The sequence below is a fragment of the Muntiacus reevesi genome, chromosome 9 (assembly GCF_963930625.1).
Source record: "Muntiacus reevesi chromosome 9, mMunRee1.1, whole genome shotgun sequence".
Lineage (NCBI taxonomy): Eukaryota > Metazoa > Chordata > Mammalia > Artiodactyla > Cervidae > Muntiacus > Muntiacus reevesi.
This window is the reverse complement of record NC_089257.1, coordinates 48,148,435-48,165,236: the sequence shown is the minus strand read 5'-3', so window position 1 is coordinate 48,165,236 and position 16,802 is coordinate 48,148,435. Positions and strand designations below refer to the sequence as shown.

Sequence of the window (16,802 nt, the reverse complement as noted above, 5' to 3'; positions counted from 1 at the left end):
CACACACACAGTCCCTCACACGCACACACTCTGGCTGTGCTTTTGTGTTTTGTCAGAATTAATGAGAAAAGTTCCCGTGCCCTGCGGGTAATTAGTGTCCTTGGAGTTAAATAAGCTAATGGCGGGCACCTCTGGCCCAAGCAATTATGTTTGTGTATTGAATAATTGATTCAAAGGGGGGGAAGGGCCGCTAATCAGATCTGAACATAATGAATTGATTTAATTAACAGGGGAATCTGAGGGGCCCTGGGAAACGCAGGCTTCTTCACTCGGCTGAGAGAGCGCGAGCCGCGCGGAGAGAAGAGCGCGCGGCGGCGGCGGCGGCGGCGGCTCCGGCGGCTCCGGCCCGGCCCGGGCAGCGGCTGCCGGCTCGGCTCGGCCCTCGAGGCCGGGCGGACTCGCCCCAGCCCCAGCCCCGCCCCAGCCCCGCCCCGGCCCGCCCCGCCCCCGGGTCTGGCCGGCCCGCCCGCCCGCGGGAGCTCCTCGCCGGTGGGGCTCAGCTCCGGGCGCGGGTCGATCCGACCCAGTCAGCGGCCGCGCTCGCCGGGCGCGGAGCCCGCGCGGGGCCGGCGGGAGCAACGCAGACGGGCGACGGCGGAGTCCTAGCCGCCCGCCCCTCCGCGTCCTCGGCCCGGGCCGGGCTGGAGCCGCCGGGGACCATGGTGTTGGACCAAGAGGACGGTAGGTGCCCGGGGACCGGCGGGGCGCAGGGCGAGGGCAGCGGCAGCGTCCCCCGCGCCCCGCCCCGGCCGCCTTTGGTGGGCTCCCCGGAAGCCCGGCGGTGGAGGTGCGCGCGGGTGCGTGTCGGAGTGCCGGGCTCAGCCCGAGGCTCCTCAGCCGGATTAGGAAGTCACACGGGCCAGCCAAGCCCGGCAGCCCTGCACGCTCGGGCAGGGAACTTTCTCAGTGGCTCTTGCCGCCTCGCGGGCAAAGGAGCGCCTTTCCGATCCGCGCCGTGGGCTTCCCCGCAGTGCCCACTGACCTGTCTCTCTGCCTCCCCACTGGGTATCTGCCTGTTCCCGCTTCTGCACCGCTTCGGAAAGGCTCCCACAGGAGGATGCCCAGAGAACACCGGGGTGAGGGTGCCGTCCAGCCAGCACCCTGGGGTCCCTCGGGTCTGGAACTTCATAGCTGCAAGATGGGTGACATGGCTTCACACCTGGCCGGGCTGGGGAGGACTCTCGCCGATCAGTTCCCCCAGCCCAGAGTGCTGGGAGGTGCACTGCTGATTAGCGCATGTGGATGGGCTGTATATCCAAGATAGCAGAGGTGGATTCACCTTGAAGGAATAAGTTTTTAAGCTTCAGAGCCCTTCCGTTGTAATTTTGTTTAGTAAATCTCCTATTCTTTTTCTTAAAGACCCTTAACCCACCTGCCCCAACCCTAGTTGCATAAGGAAGCTTCACTCTCGCAAAATCTAACCACCACTGGGTCCAGCTTACACCCTTCCCATCGGTAACTACCAGTCTCTCAGGAGACCTCACAGCTCTGCTGGTCCATGGAGCATCCCCAGTTGCTAGGGCAGTTCTCTGGTGCCCTGGAAATGAAGCTCTGAGGCAGGAGGCTGGGAAATTGGGGGTTGGGAGGCAGCTACTGGTCTGCAGGGAGGGGTCTGGGTGCCTGGCCTTTCTCTCTGGCTCCGCTAGTCCCTTGTCCCACCCTGCTACCTCCCAATAGGGTGATCAACTGTCCTGGTTTGCCCAGGACCATCCCTGTTTTATCACTGACAATCCCAGGTCCTGGAAGCCCCTCAGTCCAGAGAACTAGGACAAACTAGGACATCTGGTCGACAGCCTATATCCACAGCCTTCTCTGGTCTGTTGTGCAGGGGTGGGTTGGCCTTCATTGAAGGGGCGGGGAGACTTGTCTTCTGGAGGGGAGACTTGTCTTCTGGAGGGCAGATTCTGCATAGGCCCTCACAAAACCTAACAAGTTATAACGGCAGCTTCCTAGAAGGCCTGTCCTGGGCTTCCAGAAACCGAAAGAGGAAAAGTTTGCCAACTGTGTGCTTTGCCACTCTAGTTTGTTGCAAATCCCTATACATGGGCTGCTTTGTGGGAGTAGGGGGCTGGGCAGGACGGGGCACCTGAACTTGGCCAGCAGGCATCCTGATTGTACTCAAAGTCTGTAGATTCACTCTGTCCCACTCTGTGGCGGCCACTGGGAACGGGCCTTTGTCACTCCAGATACCCCATTTGAGTGTCACCTGTGAGGCCAGCTTGTAACTCCAGCTTGGAGCTGGAAGCAGGCCCTCAGGCCAAGGCACATGTGACAAGCCCCGCTGAGGAGTTCTGGAATATCTGGTCTGCTGAGCCCCCGGGGGCATCAAGTCTTCAGCCCCCTCCCCCACAACCCCAGTGCAGGAATCCTTCATCGGGACTTTACTGCCAGATGCAATGACTAACTGCTAGGACCTGCCCAAAACTTTGTAAAGCAGCCAGGCTTACCTCCTTTCTGCTCACTGTAACCTAGGGGGTTGAGCAGCTGGCCTCCCTCTGCTGTCCCCAGAGGCATTTCAAGGGCATTTTGGAGCACTCTTGGCAGAATCACAGTGTGAGTACATGCTCATCACCTGTGGAATGTGTCAGGTGCAGATACCCCCCAGCCCCAGGAGACATGAGAATTCCACCTCAGTGTTGTGGGTGTGCCCCTGGACCTGAAGGCAGCTTGAGTGGGAGTGAGCATAGGCACAGGAGTTACCTCGCTGCCCAACAATTACCCATAAGCTGAGAGGGAGGCTGCTGGAGGAGCCAGGCTCCTGCCTGGATTTGTCAGCCCAGCAGGCCCCTTCCTGGGTGGGAGCTCAAGTCACCCAAAGCATCCAAAGGTTGCTGGGTAGCTCTGTCCACCAGAAGGCCTCTATGGAGGCCCTTCTCCAGATGAGTGTGGCAGCTCAGTGCTCATCACTGGGGCTGCAGAGGAAGCTGCCTGTGGGCAAAGGCAGCTAGCCCTTCACACACAGCACCAACTCCCTGCTCACACCCCAGCCTCTTCTACAGGCCATTGTTCTGTAACCCAGGCCTGCTCCAGTCCCTGGGTTGGGCTGCAAGGCCCCTGACTCCCAAAAGAGCTGCTGCTAACTGTGTGGCTGCTAATTGGGCACCTTGGGAGCTGGGGAGAGCTGATGTTGGGACAGAGTCCCAAGCACAACACCCGAGAGTGAGAAAGTGGCCCCAACTAATCAAGTTCAGGTTTGTGGGTCAGGGCCAGACCCTGAGAGTGAGGAGAAGCAGTCCCGGAGGCCAGGAGTAAGGCCACAGCCCTTGTAGAGTGAACACCTCCAGGTAGCACAGAGGTGTCTACAGAAACAAGCTCCCCCTTGCCAGCCTGCCAGGTCCAGTGCTTGCTGCACTGTCAGGCCCCCAGCTCAGGCTGGGGTGAGGGGCTGGCACTAAATGTGCCGGCGGCAGCAGTGCCAAAGCCTCCTTCAGACCCTCAGGGTACAGTTGAGCTGCAGTGGCAGGGGAGAGATCAAGCTCGCAGTCCTGAGGGATGGTGAGTCTGAGCAAAATGATATATTTAACATCAAATATACTCAAGGACTATTAGGATTAAGTATTCAAGATGAAGGGGAAAGCGAAACTCTCTGAGCTGCGGATGAAGCATCTCATTAGAAGCAGCCTCTCTTCTGTTTTCTCAAAGCTTGACTTTCCTGCCTAGGGTAGAGGAGGGTGGGCTGCAGCACCAGTCCCTCTCCCCTTCCCCCTCCCATCAAGCACCCCACATTGGGGCCCCCTAGGGCTTAAGGGGCATGACCTGGCCTTCAAATCTCCTTTGTACCTACTGCCTCCCCCCACCCCCACCCCATTGTCTGTGGTGCCACAGTTTACAAAGCACATTCATATGTATTGTCTCATCTGATCCCCACAGCAAATTTGGAGTAGTCTTCTGCTTCACAGACAGGGAAACTGAGGCCCTAGGGAGAGAAAATGACTTGCAAAAGTCCCCTATTGGTAATAGGCAGGGACAAGATGAAGTCGTGGTGGCCCTTTGCCCCTCCAAGGACTCCAGCTTCCTTCTCCTTGCCTGGATCTGATCCTTAGAAGTGACTGCAGGGGATGAACATCTGCCACATGTGTCTGGAGAAGAGCTGTTTAGATTTCCATCCCATTCTGGAACTCTGTACTGTCAAGAGAAAAAAAAAAAGCCCTTGATACTGAAGAGTGGCCTTCCTGGAGAAGGCAGCCTGGGCACCAGCCCCAGGGTGCACAGAGAGAAGCAGGGTTCAGAAGGAGAGGAGATGAACGCTGTATCCCTTCCTGCCTCCTGTGTTACTAAGCAAGAATCATCAACTCTGTAATAGTAGGAATCTGTTTTCACTGCTGTATCCCCAGTGCCTTAGAATAGAGCTTGGTGCATAATATGTGCTCAATAAATAGTTGTGGAATGAAAATAATAACCTTCAAGGCCATGCTGTGGTTGCTAAGATAGAAGTTGAGACAGGATCTCATTCTCTGTGAAATCAGGATGCTTTCCGAGGGGCTGCTGGGGTAAGGATGGTGATGAAAGACTCAATAGTGAGAAAATCTGTGCCCTGCAGAGGGTTAACTTTGCCAAACAATCCAGGAAGCAACCAGGAACCCCGGAGAGAGGAGGTAGGAAGGGAGGGTACGTGGTCAGAGAAAGAGTGCCCCTTGGGAGGGGGCCAAAATCAAGGCTGAGGGGACCGACAGACGAGTGGTCTACCAGACAGTGATTGGGAATGAGGACCCAGGGTCCTGAGCAGAGCCACGCGCCGAGTTGAGTCCTAGAGGCCTCCAGGTGGCGCTGCGGAGCCGGGCAGCCGCGCGTCTCCACTCCCCATTAACTCGGGAGGGAGGGGGGCCTCGGGAAATGTGTGCATTTATTCAGTAGCAGGAGTGCAAACCTCATACATTGAGGGAGAAAGGCAGCGGGAGACGGCCGCCGAGATTCCCCCATCTCTTTGAATATAATTTTAGATTGAGATTCAGATTAAATCCGAGGGGAAAACACTTTATGAGGCTGAAAGCTGTGTCGTTGCCAGAGCCAGGGTTATGAGCTATCAAATGCAATTACATTAAGACAGATTATACTGGGCAAATTGAGCCATTTAGAAGGTGAGAATCAAAGAAACGGCTCTGATCCTCTCTTCCCCCTTCTCTCTCCCTCTCCCTCTCCCTCTCCAAATTGCAGTTCGTAGTTCCTTGCAATTCTGAGGCACAAAAGTAGGTGAGACTGCTTTTGTATCTGCGAAGTGCTTCACTCCTGAATGTAATTCTAGCTGAGTGCAATCTAGGTTAAGAGCCGGACAAGCGGGTAATTAGAGTCCGCTCGCTGCCCGAGGACCGGCCGCCCCGCCGAAGCGCGCCCGGAGTCGGCGCCCTTCTCCCGGCCGAGTCGAACTGCGGCTGGACACGGAGCGCCCGAGATGATGGTGCTGGACAAGGAGGACGGTAGGTGGCGGGCGGGGGTCCCGACGCCCCGCGCCCCTGCACCCCCGCCGCGGCGCGCGGGAACACACACGCCGGGACACGGGCGCGCACACGCCGGGCTGTGCTGGGCTGGCGGGGCGGGCGGTCCCCAGGGGGCTGGGGACTGGGGTGGGGAGGCAAGGGAGCTCTGGACTGCGCGCCCCCGGGGCCGGGCCAGGCCGGACCGGACCGCGGGAGGGCGAGCTACGCTCTGGCAGTGTGATGCTCTGCGGGGCCGCGTGGAGGCTCCGGCTGCCCTCCGATCTCGGCGCAGCAGCGGTTCGCGTAGAGCGTTTCGCCTTTGCGGCTGCTCCTCTCACCGCAGCCATCACCCTCGCGCCGCACGCGTAACCCGAGAGGCGCTGAGCGCCGAGCAAATCAGTGGCTTCGGGAAATCGGACTCCAGAGCTTGCGGCCGGCTGGCGCGCAGAAAGAAGGTGGCCACCGGGGTGCCCGGCAGGCCAGGGGGAAAGCCGGCCGGACCACTGGGGACACGGCTGCCCGAAAACTCGGTGAGATAAAGGGACGCCTCCTGTGCTGCCCACCGTCTCCCTGGCGGCTCTTGAGCTCGGAGGCAGGAGTTTGGCCCAGAGAAAGAAAGTGTCCCACTCCTGGCCAGTAGCATGCGTGCCGGGGCCACCGGGACCTACCCTGATCAAGAGCTTCACTGCGCCTGAGAGGTCAGAATAGAGGGGCCCGTGGTGGCTAGAAGCCACTAGCAGGTGGTCTCACACACCCGAAGCCTTCCTGACTGCGACTGTTCTGCAGTAATTGACCTGGTATGTGCAGCACAGGTCAGAGAACCCAGCCTGCTTGAGGGTAAAACCAGTGGGTGTCCTGTGACCTAGGGGCAGCCCTCCTGGTCGAGAGAGTGGCTCTGCCCTGGCCCTGGTCGAGGCCCTCCTGCCCTGGAGGTGAGGGTTACCTGGTGGGTTAGTGTTGTCGGGAGACAGGAATGTAATTGTTGGCACCCAGGCCCCATCTGCATTGTACTGCTGGTGAGGACCTGAGAAGAGGGGTTTTCTGTGAGTCAGCGGGAGTCCTCTTAGAGTGACATCTGCTGACCTCTCCCAGTGAGTGTGGAGGTCTGTGCCCTCTGCCCTCCAGGCCGGTGGTGCTCCTGACATGGTCACTTGGTGGAAATCTGAAGTTAAGTGACGTAGGGTCACACAGGATGTTGGCTTTGCTGCCGCTGTGTGTCGATGCCCCTAGCCTCCCTTCCCACCCACTGAGGCCTCCGGCAGGAAGGGCCATTTAAAACATCTGGCCCAGGAGTGGCACGTGGGGGAGCACTGTGACCGGTCAGCCCATTTCTGGGTATGTGTGTAGAAAGAGAGGGAGGAGGACTAAATGCTCTGGCCAAAAGAATCCGTTTGCCAGGGTTTGGCTAGGGTGAGACATCCACTTCCTGTGTGCTGTTCTTTATGGGCCCCTCCCCTGGAGCCCCAGGTGGGCCATTAGAGGGCTGGGCTGGTGCAAGTGTGTACAGATTGGAAAGGAGAAGAGGTCTGGGGTGAGACCAGACAAGGAGGAAGGAGTCTTTGCTTTAGCTCCATTCTCATTGACTCCCAGTGTTATCCTGGATCAGTTATGCCCATCTCGAGTCCAGACTTTTCCTCTTGGTAAAGTGAGGAGCCAGTGCCGCCAGGTCCTTCCTTGGTGTTTGGAGGTGCTCCCACCATGGGGAGCATTTGGAAATTGGGGTATGTCTTCAGCCCAGATTGTTTGGCATTGACTCCCTAGGCCCAAGCCAGAAATCTAGAAGACCCAGGCCCTGTACACAGGTGGCCTCAGGCAGGAAGACTGGCCTCCAGCTGACAAGATAATACCACCAGCAGCATCTCAGGTCTTGTACTCTGTGCAGGCACCCCAGAATGCCTTGGCTCTATGTACTAAAGGTTTCTAGATGAGCCCCAAATGGAAATGGTTCTCTGGAGGTCATTTCAGCCAGTCTCCTGCCTGCCCCCCTGGTATATGTGTTTCCCTTAGGGTGCCCTAGACCTGTAGAGAAGAGCTGACTCTGCCCTAAGGTCCCCCAACCTGTCCAGTCTTAACGATGTGGCCCAGTAGTGCTGAGATCACTGAGCTCTGGGACCCCTCACAGCACAAGGAAGAAGACTGGCTTAAGTCCTGAGGAGTCATTTGATTCCTGTCCTGCCCAGCCTAGATCTGTCTTTCAAAAGCAGCCTTTTTGCTCATAAATCCACCCTCCATTCCCTGTTGGAGTCTAGCATCTCCTGGTTCCAGGAAACCTTGAAGGTGGTACCTTCAGCTAGATGGAGGGAGAAAGGTTCTAGACCCATTCACATCCTCACCCCGCCCAAACCTGCTGCCTAATTCCTTCCTCACACTTATTGCTCTCCCAGCAGGTGGCTGTCTGGGCTGGGTGGCAGCACTGGTCCCCAGGGCCCCCAGGAGTGTGTTCCTCCCGGCTGTGAACTGCACCCTTTGTCTGGCTGCAGCGGGGAACTCAGGCTCCTATTAACCACCCCCAACGCCTTTTCTCCACCTGACAGCATCTTGTGGGAAGAGGCCCGGGCTCCTCTGGTTGAAGTCAGGTCCGCCAGCTGCCGAGGACCAAAGCTCCTGCTCTGCTGGGTTGCAGGGCTTTCATGTTGCACTTCTGAAAGATAATAAAATATCAATCGCTTTGCCGTAGCAACGGGTTTAAGAGACTTTCTGAAGTATTGAATTGTCAGAAAAAAAAATTTTTTTTTTTTTTTGCTTTTAAGCACAGTGCATTATTAATAAAGTAATCCATTAGGTCGAGCAGTGAAGGGCCACCACAGAGAGGAAAGATCTGTTTTGCAAACGGTTAAACTTCGGGTTTCAAGATTAATTGCTTTCATTTGGATGCTTGCTCTTGGCCTAGCCAGCTCCACTTTACTGGAACTCAGGGTCCTGCCTTTCTACGTGCTGTGGGGCCTGCCTGTCAGCAAAGGGAGCACAGTTCCAACTTTCCTGGAGAAAGCGCCCTTCTCCCCCTGGCACCTGTGCTTGGACTGGCACCAGGCAGTGGGCTTTCCGGGGAGGTTTGTGGTCAAGGGGAGCTATAGCCCTGAACCCTGAAGAGTCAGATTAGCTCTCGGGCTGTTGGAGAAATGGCCCTAGAGCAGGGGCAGGCAGCAGAGGGTCCAGGCAGCCCCAGAAAGAGGGAGAGCCTCAGGTTGTGCAGGAATGGGCAGGAGAGTGTGCTGAAGTCACCCCCAAGGGGTGGCCCCACATGTGTGCTGGAGAAGGGCAGGTCTGGGTGTAAGCTGCCTCTGCATAGGCCCAGCAGGAGGGCCAGGGCGGCTGCAGGAAACAGCAGGCAGGCAGTGGAACTAAACGCCAGACTTAATTCCTAGGGCATTTTTAATAAGTTAAAAACACCTAAGGAGATTGGAGCTGGGCTGAGGAGGACCAGACAGTGCATCTTCAATTGTTAATGACCACTGTGAGCGTGGCCTCCACAGCAGACTTGGTTGATCCACGGGAGCAGGCTCTCAGCTACACTTGGCTACTGACCGGCAGGATCTCCTAGAATATCCCATCATGCTCTGGACCACGGAGGGTTCTAGGGGCCTCTCCCAGCAGAGTGTGGCCAGGACCTCCCTGGCCCTGGAGGAAAGGCAGGGAGGGAGTGGGTCCTGATGCTGTTCCATAATGCAGACCCCAACCCATCGGCAGGAGGGTGGAGCCCAGTGGACACTGCTCTCTGCTGAGGGCTGGTAAGGGCCTTGTGAGGCTGGCACGGTGGGGACCAGGCCTGGCACCCACCGTGTGCCTGGAAGAGAAGGGTCTCCATCTGCACCCACCAGAGTCAGACGGGGTGGCTGCCCCACCTGCCTCCATTTAAGGAACACCCACCAGTCTGGCCTGGGCTGCAGCCATCTCATGCAGGGGAACGAAGTATCACAAAATCTGAGCAACATGTACAGCTATGTCCCCTTCTTGCCCAAACCCAGCGAGGCAGGGAGCCTGTAAGGATGGCTTTCCCCAACCCCCTCCCAAAGCTCAGGGTAAAAAGCAGGTGCTTCTGTCTGTTCCCTGCTCTTCCATTCATCTGCCCATGCGGAGAACTCGGGATGGGGGGGGGCAGGGTGGGGGGACAGGGAAACAACATAAATTGGTCTGTCGTCCGGAATCCATGTCTCGCTAATGTACCCAGATTAACTCAACTGTAAATTGTCTCCTTGGATGGCAGTGTCTTGCTAAAAGTTTCCCATATGATTCATGATTTGGATTGCTTTTAACGGCTATTGGCTAAGCAAGCCGGTGACTGTACAAGGTGATGCAATTGGCATTAGCGAGGGGAGGCACGGGAGCGTGTAATGCAGTCAATACTGCATTAACTACTGATGCCCAATTACAGGGAGTGGGAGAGAGCCTTTCAGGAGCATTAGGACTGGGGGAAGCTGAGATCACTGGCCGCTGCTCGCCTAAAAGCTTCACCCTTTGCGTGCCGGGTCTCGGCCCTGGCCTGGCCACTCACTTGGCCTCTGTGGCCATAGGAACTGCCTCTCTCTCTCTTTCATGTCCCACAATGATGCTTTTAGCACATGGAAATATGCATTTTCCTAGAGCCAGGGCCTGCTTCTCATCCCTCCTGAGAATTAATTTCCCACCCCGCTCCAAGTCCCAGAGTCAGACGGGGTGGCTGCCCCACCTGCCTCCATTTAAGGAACACTCAGAAAGCCCCATCTGAGAGTAGGACCAAGAGGAGGTCTATTTTGGTCTCTCCCCCTTGGAACAGATGGATGATTGCCAGCGAGCTTTGGCGGCCGACCCTCTATGATCGGAAGAGACGTGAGGTTTAGCCTCAGCACAGCTGGACTGCTGGCACTGGCAAGGCTGCTGAAGCTGGAGAGTGGTCCTGGCTGGGCCTTCTCTGAAAAGAAGACAGAGTGGTTGGCTGATGAAAGTGACCGGTCCTTAGCCAATGTGGGCCCCCTCCAGAGCTACATCCCACGAAGGGCAGAGCTGTCCCTGTGTAGCCAGGGGGCCAAAACTGTTGTTCAGGTTCAATTCCAGGGACCAGAGGGCCTCCCAGGGACCCCTGATCAGACACATTAGCAAGTTTGGAAGCAGCTAGGGAAGAAGGTAGAAAAAAGGACCTGATACCCCAGTGTGGCAGGTACTATAGGACTGGCTGTCACATCTACTACTGTGCTGGGCTACGTAGGTCCAATATGTCCACTGTAGTTCTGTGTTCTGTGCCAACCCAGCGTTGAAGTGGTTTTGCCTCTATAATTTCTCATCTCTACGGTGAGAACAACCACATCTAAGGGCAGGATTATTATCAAGATTAACTCAGATAATGTCCACGTACACACATAATAAACCAGGAAGCTTCATGCATTGTGAAGTAACAGTGCTATCTGCAAAACCACAGGCTGATTTGAAATAGTCTTGTGCCCAGATCAGTGCTTTGTTTGCTGCCCAGCACTAGGCCCTCATCCTTCCTTTTCTCTAGTTTATCCATCATGGCCATCCCTCACCACTGTCCAGGAGGCAGGGTGGACTCACTATTCACCACTTCAGGTCCTTACCTTACAGTTCAGGTCCTTACAGTCAGGTAGCACCATGGGAAGAAGACTCCAAAATCACTCTTTGTAAGCCCTTCCATTTATAGTGGCACAGTTGAGACTCAAAGTTGCCCAGAATTACGTAGGGAGTTAGAGCCCAGAGCTTTAGCATCTTTATGTGTTCTATCCTGGCTTCCATGCCTCTGCCTGTACCCAAAGTGTGACAAGGCTGGATGGTAGAAATCTCTGATAAGGAGGAATATGAGCTTAACCAAGACCATGTGTCTGGGCATCCTACTCATGGCCCCACTGACAGCCCAGGGCATGTGTTCTCAGATGTAGGTAGGTCCTCCTGGTAGGTGCTGACGGGTGCTAACCTGATCTGGGCCTTCATGGGCTGGAGAAGCCCCAGAGGTACATGTGGCCTGTAGCCCATGCTGCCTGCCTGCCCTGCGTAGAGCTGAAGGACACTGAGGCCCACAGGACATCCTCCCAGCCTCGGATGAACTTTTCATGGTGCTGTTGGCCTGAGTTTTTCTGGCAGGTCTGTACTCTAGATAGGGCTACACCAGTGGAGTCACCTTGTGCTGACTTGCAAAAGCTGATTTTGCACATCCCTTCCCAACTCTGAGTTCAGTGACATCACATTGGTAACTTGATACAAGCCATGGTGGAAATATTAACACCACAGAAGTTGGCAAACACCGGAAATCAAGGTGTTCCTCCCCCCGCCCCCGGAGAATCAGTTGTGAGATATTTATCAGCACACCACTGGATTGCATTCATCTGGGACTCTGGACCTAACTCTTTCACCACCATTCTCCCATCCCATCTACCACCTTTCCTTTGGTATCAGAAGATCCAGCCCTTTGACACCCTGACATTCTATCAGATACCTGCTGCTACACTAGGCTGGGCAGGACTGATATGTCCACTCTGGTTTTGTGTCCCATGCCGGCCTGACATTTCCCTCTGTATCCTTGCTCATGCGGTCCTCCTTGTCTGGTGCATCCTCTACCCTCCGGTTGGCCTTGAGGGAGCCTACAGGCAGCCTAGGCTTCTTACAGACCATTCCAGGTCCTGTTCAGAGTCACATCCACCCAACTAGCTACAAGCTCATCTCTCATTGGTTGGAGGATGTTTATTTTGTGTTCTGGCTAAGGCAGGAGCCTATAGTGGCTGACGTAATGGATGTGGGGGGGAGCGGGGAAGGGGGGCTGGCCCAGGTGCAGGGACAGATGCCTCAGAGAGCAGGCCTACCGGGTCAGATTGGATCCCCAACTCCACCTCCCACCCCTTCCTAAGTGGACTTTCTTGAGTGGCCTGCTCTCTTCAGGTGCAGCCTGCTAGCATAAATCAGGAGACCCAGCTGACTGCTGTGTGACTTCAGACAACTTCCTTGGCCTCGGTTTTTACATGTCTGCAGTGGGAGCAACACTTAACTGGCACCTAATGTCCATGTGAAGTGAGAGTGCTCTCTACACAGATGCAGGGTGATCTCTTTGGCTTTGGCCTCTTGGTCTTTACACAGCAGCTCTTGTTTCACTGAGCCCTTAATTAAAAGCAAGCATTGTACTGTACATGTGTATCAGTTAGTTATTGCTGCATAACCAACCACCCCAAAACTCAGAGGCTCAAAACAACAAGCATCTATTTAGCTTTTGAATCTGTGGGTCAGTGATGAAGGTTGAGCTTGGCTAAGGGGTTTTTTGGGCCTTGACTGAACTCACTCATGCCTGGGGGATGGCTGACCAGCTGGATGCTGGGGATAACAAGACTATGTCCCACATCATCCAGCAGACTTCTCTGGATTGTTCCCAGGCTGGAGGCAGGTCCAGAATGAATGCACACAAGGCTTCTTGAGGCCTATGCTTGGCTCTGGGATATTGTCACTTTGTATTCTGTTGGCCAAAATAAATTACAAGGCCAGCCCCAGTTCAAGAAATGGGGGAACAGTTCTATCCTTGAAGGAAAGAGGTGAAAAGTCACATTGCAAAGGGTGTGAATATGGGGAGGGGTAGAGACTTAGAACCACGTGCAAGTTGCACAACTCACAAGACCAGAGCTGGGCTGTGAACCCAGGCCATCTGCTCTCCTTCTCTGTACTCTGCCGGCTGCCAGCTCCCCGTTGCAGCTGGCAGACTTGAGGATGGGCGAGAAGGACACTTGTGACCCTGAGTAGGATCAGGAGTCATCTGTAATGGAGCTGCAGGGGGAGCTCATGGGAGAGGGGTGGAACCAGCAAGAGGATGGCTTGGGGTTGGGGGTGTGGGAGGCTTCCTGTTGGGGCCATTGCTGGGGGCCAACATCAGAGCCTGTCAGGTTCCTCCATGGGGAAGCCTGGAGGGGGACCACAGTGAGGTCAGGCCCCACTGCCTTGTCTGGCTTTTTCTCTGTCCTGCAAAGTCACCCGTCAGTTGGAAGGGGCGTGAAGTTCTATGGTTCCCAGAGCGGACTGAAACCTGGACATCCATGCAGATGCAGCCAGGCGGGAATCAATTCATTGGTTAGCCCCTCGCCTCAAAACAGGGCAGTAAGTGGGCTGGTGAGAGGCCCGTGTACATTCATAAACCAGCTGATTGAAAAGCAATATTTCAGATAAATACAAGCCAGCGATCTATCAGTGGTTGTAATAAAACCCAGGCTTCAGGCTGTGATTTTATTTTGAAATAATAAGAATTGCTTGATTCTTTTTACTTGAGTTACCATGGTAATTCCAGCGTGGAGCAGTGTTATATTGATTTAGAAAGTGGACAGTAATATTTCTTTTGTGTTATTCTGTTTCTAGGCCTTGATTTCTAATTTCCACTTGGAGATTACTTTTATAAATTTCTTAAGTCCTTCCACTTTTTTTCCTCTCACAGTATAATTTTCCTCTCATACGCCGCTATGTTCTGAGCTTATTGGTTTGCTCTTATTTTAAATTAAACTTGCTGGTTTCAAATATTGAAATGACATCTTTGTCTGTGTCTGTACTTTGGTTTAGCAAAATATTACAGTCTGACGCTTTCTGCTTAATAATTTAAGGGAGGCATTCTGTCGGCCCTCACTGGGTGCTGATAACTTATGACTCAACCAACGCAGACCTTAAACTCCTGACATTTTAATATTGTGCGGCGGGAGCGGCTGCCCCTCTGCTTGGAATCTCAGTGGAGAAAATCCATGTGGTACCCCAGAAGGGAGTTTTAATAATTCACCTTTGCTGGTTGGCACAATGACTTGATAGAGAAGGGGAGGGAGTCTGGTTCTTCTCAGATAAGTGGGAGCAGCCCTGGTCTGGGCTCCAATGGCCCCCACGGGCACCCACTCCATCCAGACTTTCCTGTCCTCTGAATCTTTAAAAACCCCAATTCCTGATCCCTTGGTGATAGACTGTCCAGCCTGGATTGTGTGGGGCTGCCTATGGGCACCATCATGAATGCTTGAACTCTCCGTTTCTTAGTTTCCCAAGTGAAACTAGCTTGGGCTTAGTCAGACAGACTGAGTTCAAATCCCACCTTGGTCACTAGGTAATTCTAGGTTGTAAACTGAATAGTAATTCTAACTGGTGAAATGGGTATGATCACGACCATCTTCACACAGCTCTTGATGATCTTAAAGGTGATTGATGTGGTTTCCCTCCCATTCCTAGGATTTGGGGAGGAGCAGGGGAGAAAGTGGATGTGGGTGTGCTGTGGAACGGTTACTCCACTCCAGATGTGCCTGGGTTCAGAACTCTGGCAGGAGTGTTCTCTGGGGAAGACCCGGAGCAATGACTGCATAAGGAAGTGGGTCAGCCCCACCCATTTTCCTGATCTGCCCAGCGGAGAGCAGGGAATCTGCTGCGGCACACTAGAGGGTGTTCTCTGTCCTCCAACCTCTCCATTCTACACAGCAAGAATGGGGCTCCAGAAGGAGGCCCACAACAACAGGGGATGTAGGGCAGAGATCCGTACACAGGCCCCCTCTCTCTGGCCTGAGGAAAGGTCCTTCCTGTCCTGTGTGTATCCACCAGTGTGGTGGTGTATTATCTCTTGCTGTGTAACAAATTATTTCACAATTTAGCAGCTTGAAAAAGCACCCACTTTTTAATCTCACAGTGTCTGTAGGTCAGGAGTCCAGGTACTTAGCTGGGTCCTCTACTCAGGGTCTGTCATAATAATCAAGACACTGGCTGGGACTGTGGTTTCATCTGAAGATTCATCAGGGGGGATGAGCTTTCAAGCTCACTCAGGTGGTTGTTGGTGGGATTCAATTCCTTGTGGGCTGCTGGACTGAGGGCCTCCATTCCCCACTGAAGGGTGGCCAAAGGCTGCCTTCAGTTCCATGCCTCATGGGTTTCTCCACTAGAGCAGCTTGCTTCCTTGAAGCCACCAAGGGAGAATGTCTCCTAGCAAGCAGGAAGTCACAGTCTTTTATAAAATGTGACACATCTAATCACAGATGTGACATTCCATCACTTTTGCTGTATTTTCTTCCTTGGGAGCAAGTCTCTAGGTGCAGCTCATACTCAGGGAAGTAGGTGGGGGTGGGGTTACACAGGGTACAGAGGATCATTGCGTGCATGCGTGCTCAATTGCTTCAATTGTGTCCAACTCTTTGTGACCCCAGGGACTGTAGCCCACCAAGCTCCTCTGTTTGTGGGATTCTCCAGACAAATTTACTGGAATGGGCTGCCATGTCCTCCTCCAGGGGATCTTCCTGACCCAGAATCGAACCTGCGTCTCCCGAGACTTCTGCATTGGCAGGTGGATTCTTTACCCACTGAGTTACCTGGGAAGCCAGAGGATCACTGGGACAATCTTAAGAAGCTTCCTATTGCTTGGGAGAGGTCAGCCTCTGGAATAGCATCTCAGGCCCCGGGTGTCCAACAGCTTAGCTGCCCCCGGAGAGAGTGACTCACCTCTATCCCCGGGGGGCCCAGCGCCTCTGTTCCCTGCATCACCTCACACCAGGGAAGGACACAGATGTCCCAGCACCCTTTGTTTCATCTTCACAGCACCTCCGAGAGGCTGGAGCTCAACACTAGTCCCATTTTGCAGAGGAGAGGGTTATGCCCAGAGAGGGCAGGCTTGCAAAGCACTTGTCTGTTACTCCAGGTCCTGTCTTCTCTCAGAGGAGATGAGAGTCGTTCCTTCCTGTGGCAGCCTCCCCACAGCAGTGGGACTGAGGGCCTCAGCCCCTTGCCCACTCTGCCCAGGCCAGGTGGAGCTGGTGTCTTTGAGGTGGCCTGGGCAGAGACCCCCTCAGCAGTTTCTCCCCTGTGAATAGGGCCGAAGGAGACTCTCCTGTGGGCTGGGGCACAGGATGGAGACGCAAACTCATGCCTCCTCCACCTGGCTCTGCCACCAACTCACAGTGTGTCCCTGGGCAAACCTCTTCCCCTCTCTGGGGTTATGTTTTCCCATTTATGTTTCCAGGGTTTCTGGCTGCTTGATGCCCAGCTATACCATGCATGGAGACGTGACCACTGGTGGGAAGCAGGAGGGGTGAGACCAAGACCAGGAGACACCACTCCACTGATGTTTCTGTGTCCTTCTTTCGTCTCCCAGGGTCAGGAGAAGTAGAGATCCCAGGTGAAAGCATTTGTGGCCTCCAACCCTCCACACTTGGTTAGGTGGACGATCCCATCCCTGGCTCTTCCCAGGCAGAGCTCAACTAGGAGGCAGAGGGGACTCTTGGAATAGGCCTAAAGCCTGGAGGCCAAGTGAGCCTGTCACAGCTTCAGACCTGAGAGGACCCTGGTCAATTATGTCCTTTTATCAGTGGTTGGGGATGGGGGGGGATTAATGCACCAAGAAGCATCCATTAATAATTCTTTGCTGATGCTGAGATACTCAGCTGATACTTTCTGAATAGAAAAGTCCAGGGCCCAGCAGAGGCT

General features: G+C 54.6%; 1 protein-coding gene across 2 annotated transcripts in view; it reads left to right on the top strand.

Moving 5' to 3' along the window:
* Positions 1-466: 466 nt before the first annotated feature.
* The window catches only part of LMO1 (LIM domain only 1), a 41,546-nt gene continuing 25,210 nt past the window's right edge, over positions 467-16,802 (top strand). Inside the window, exons 1-2 of one of the 2 annotated variants that reach the window (XM_065944773.1) lie at positions 662-681; positions 5,155-5,414. In XM_065944773.1, coding sequence (XP_065800845.1) covers positions 5,390-5,414 — 25 coding nt within the window. In that variant the 5' untranslated portion in view covers positions 662-681; positions 5,155-5,389. Of the gene's footprint in view, positions 682-5,154; positions 5,415-16,802 lie in introns of both variants that reach the window. The other variant, XM_065944774.1, reaches the window with a different exon arrangement.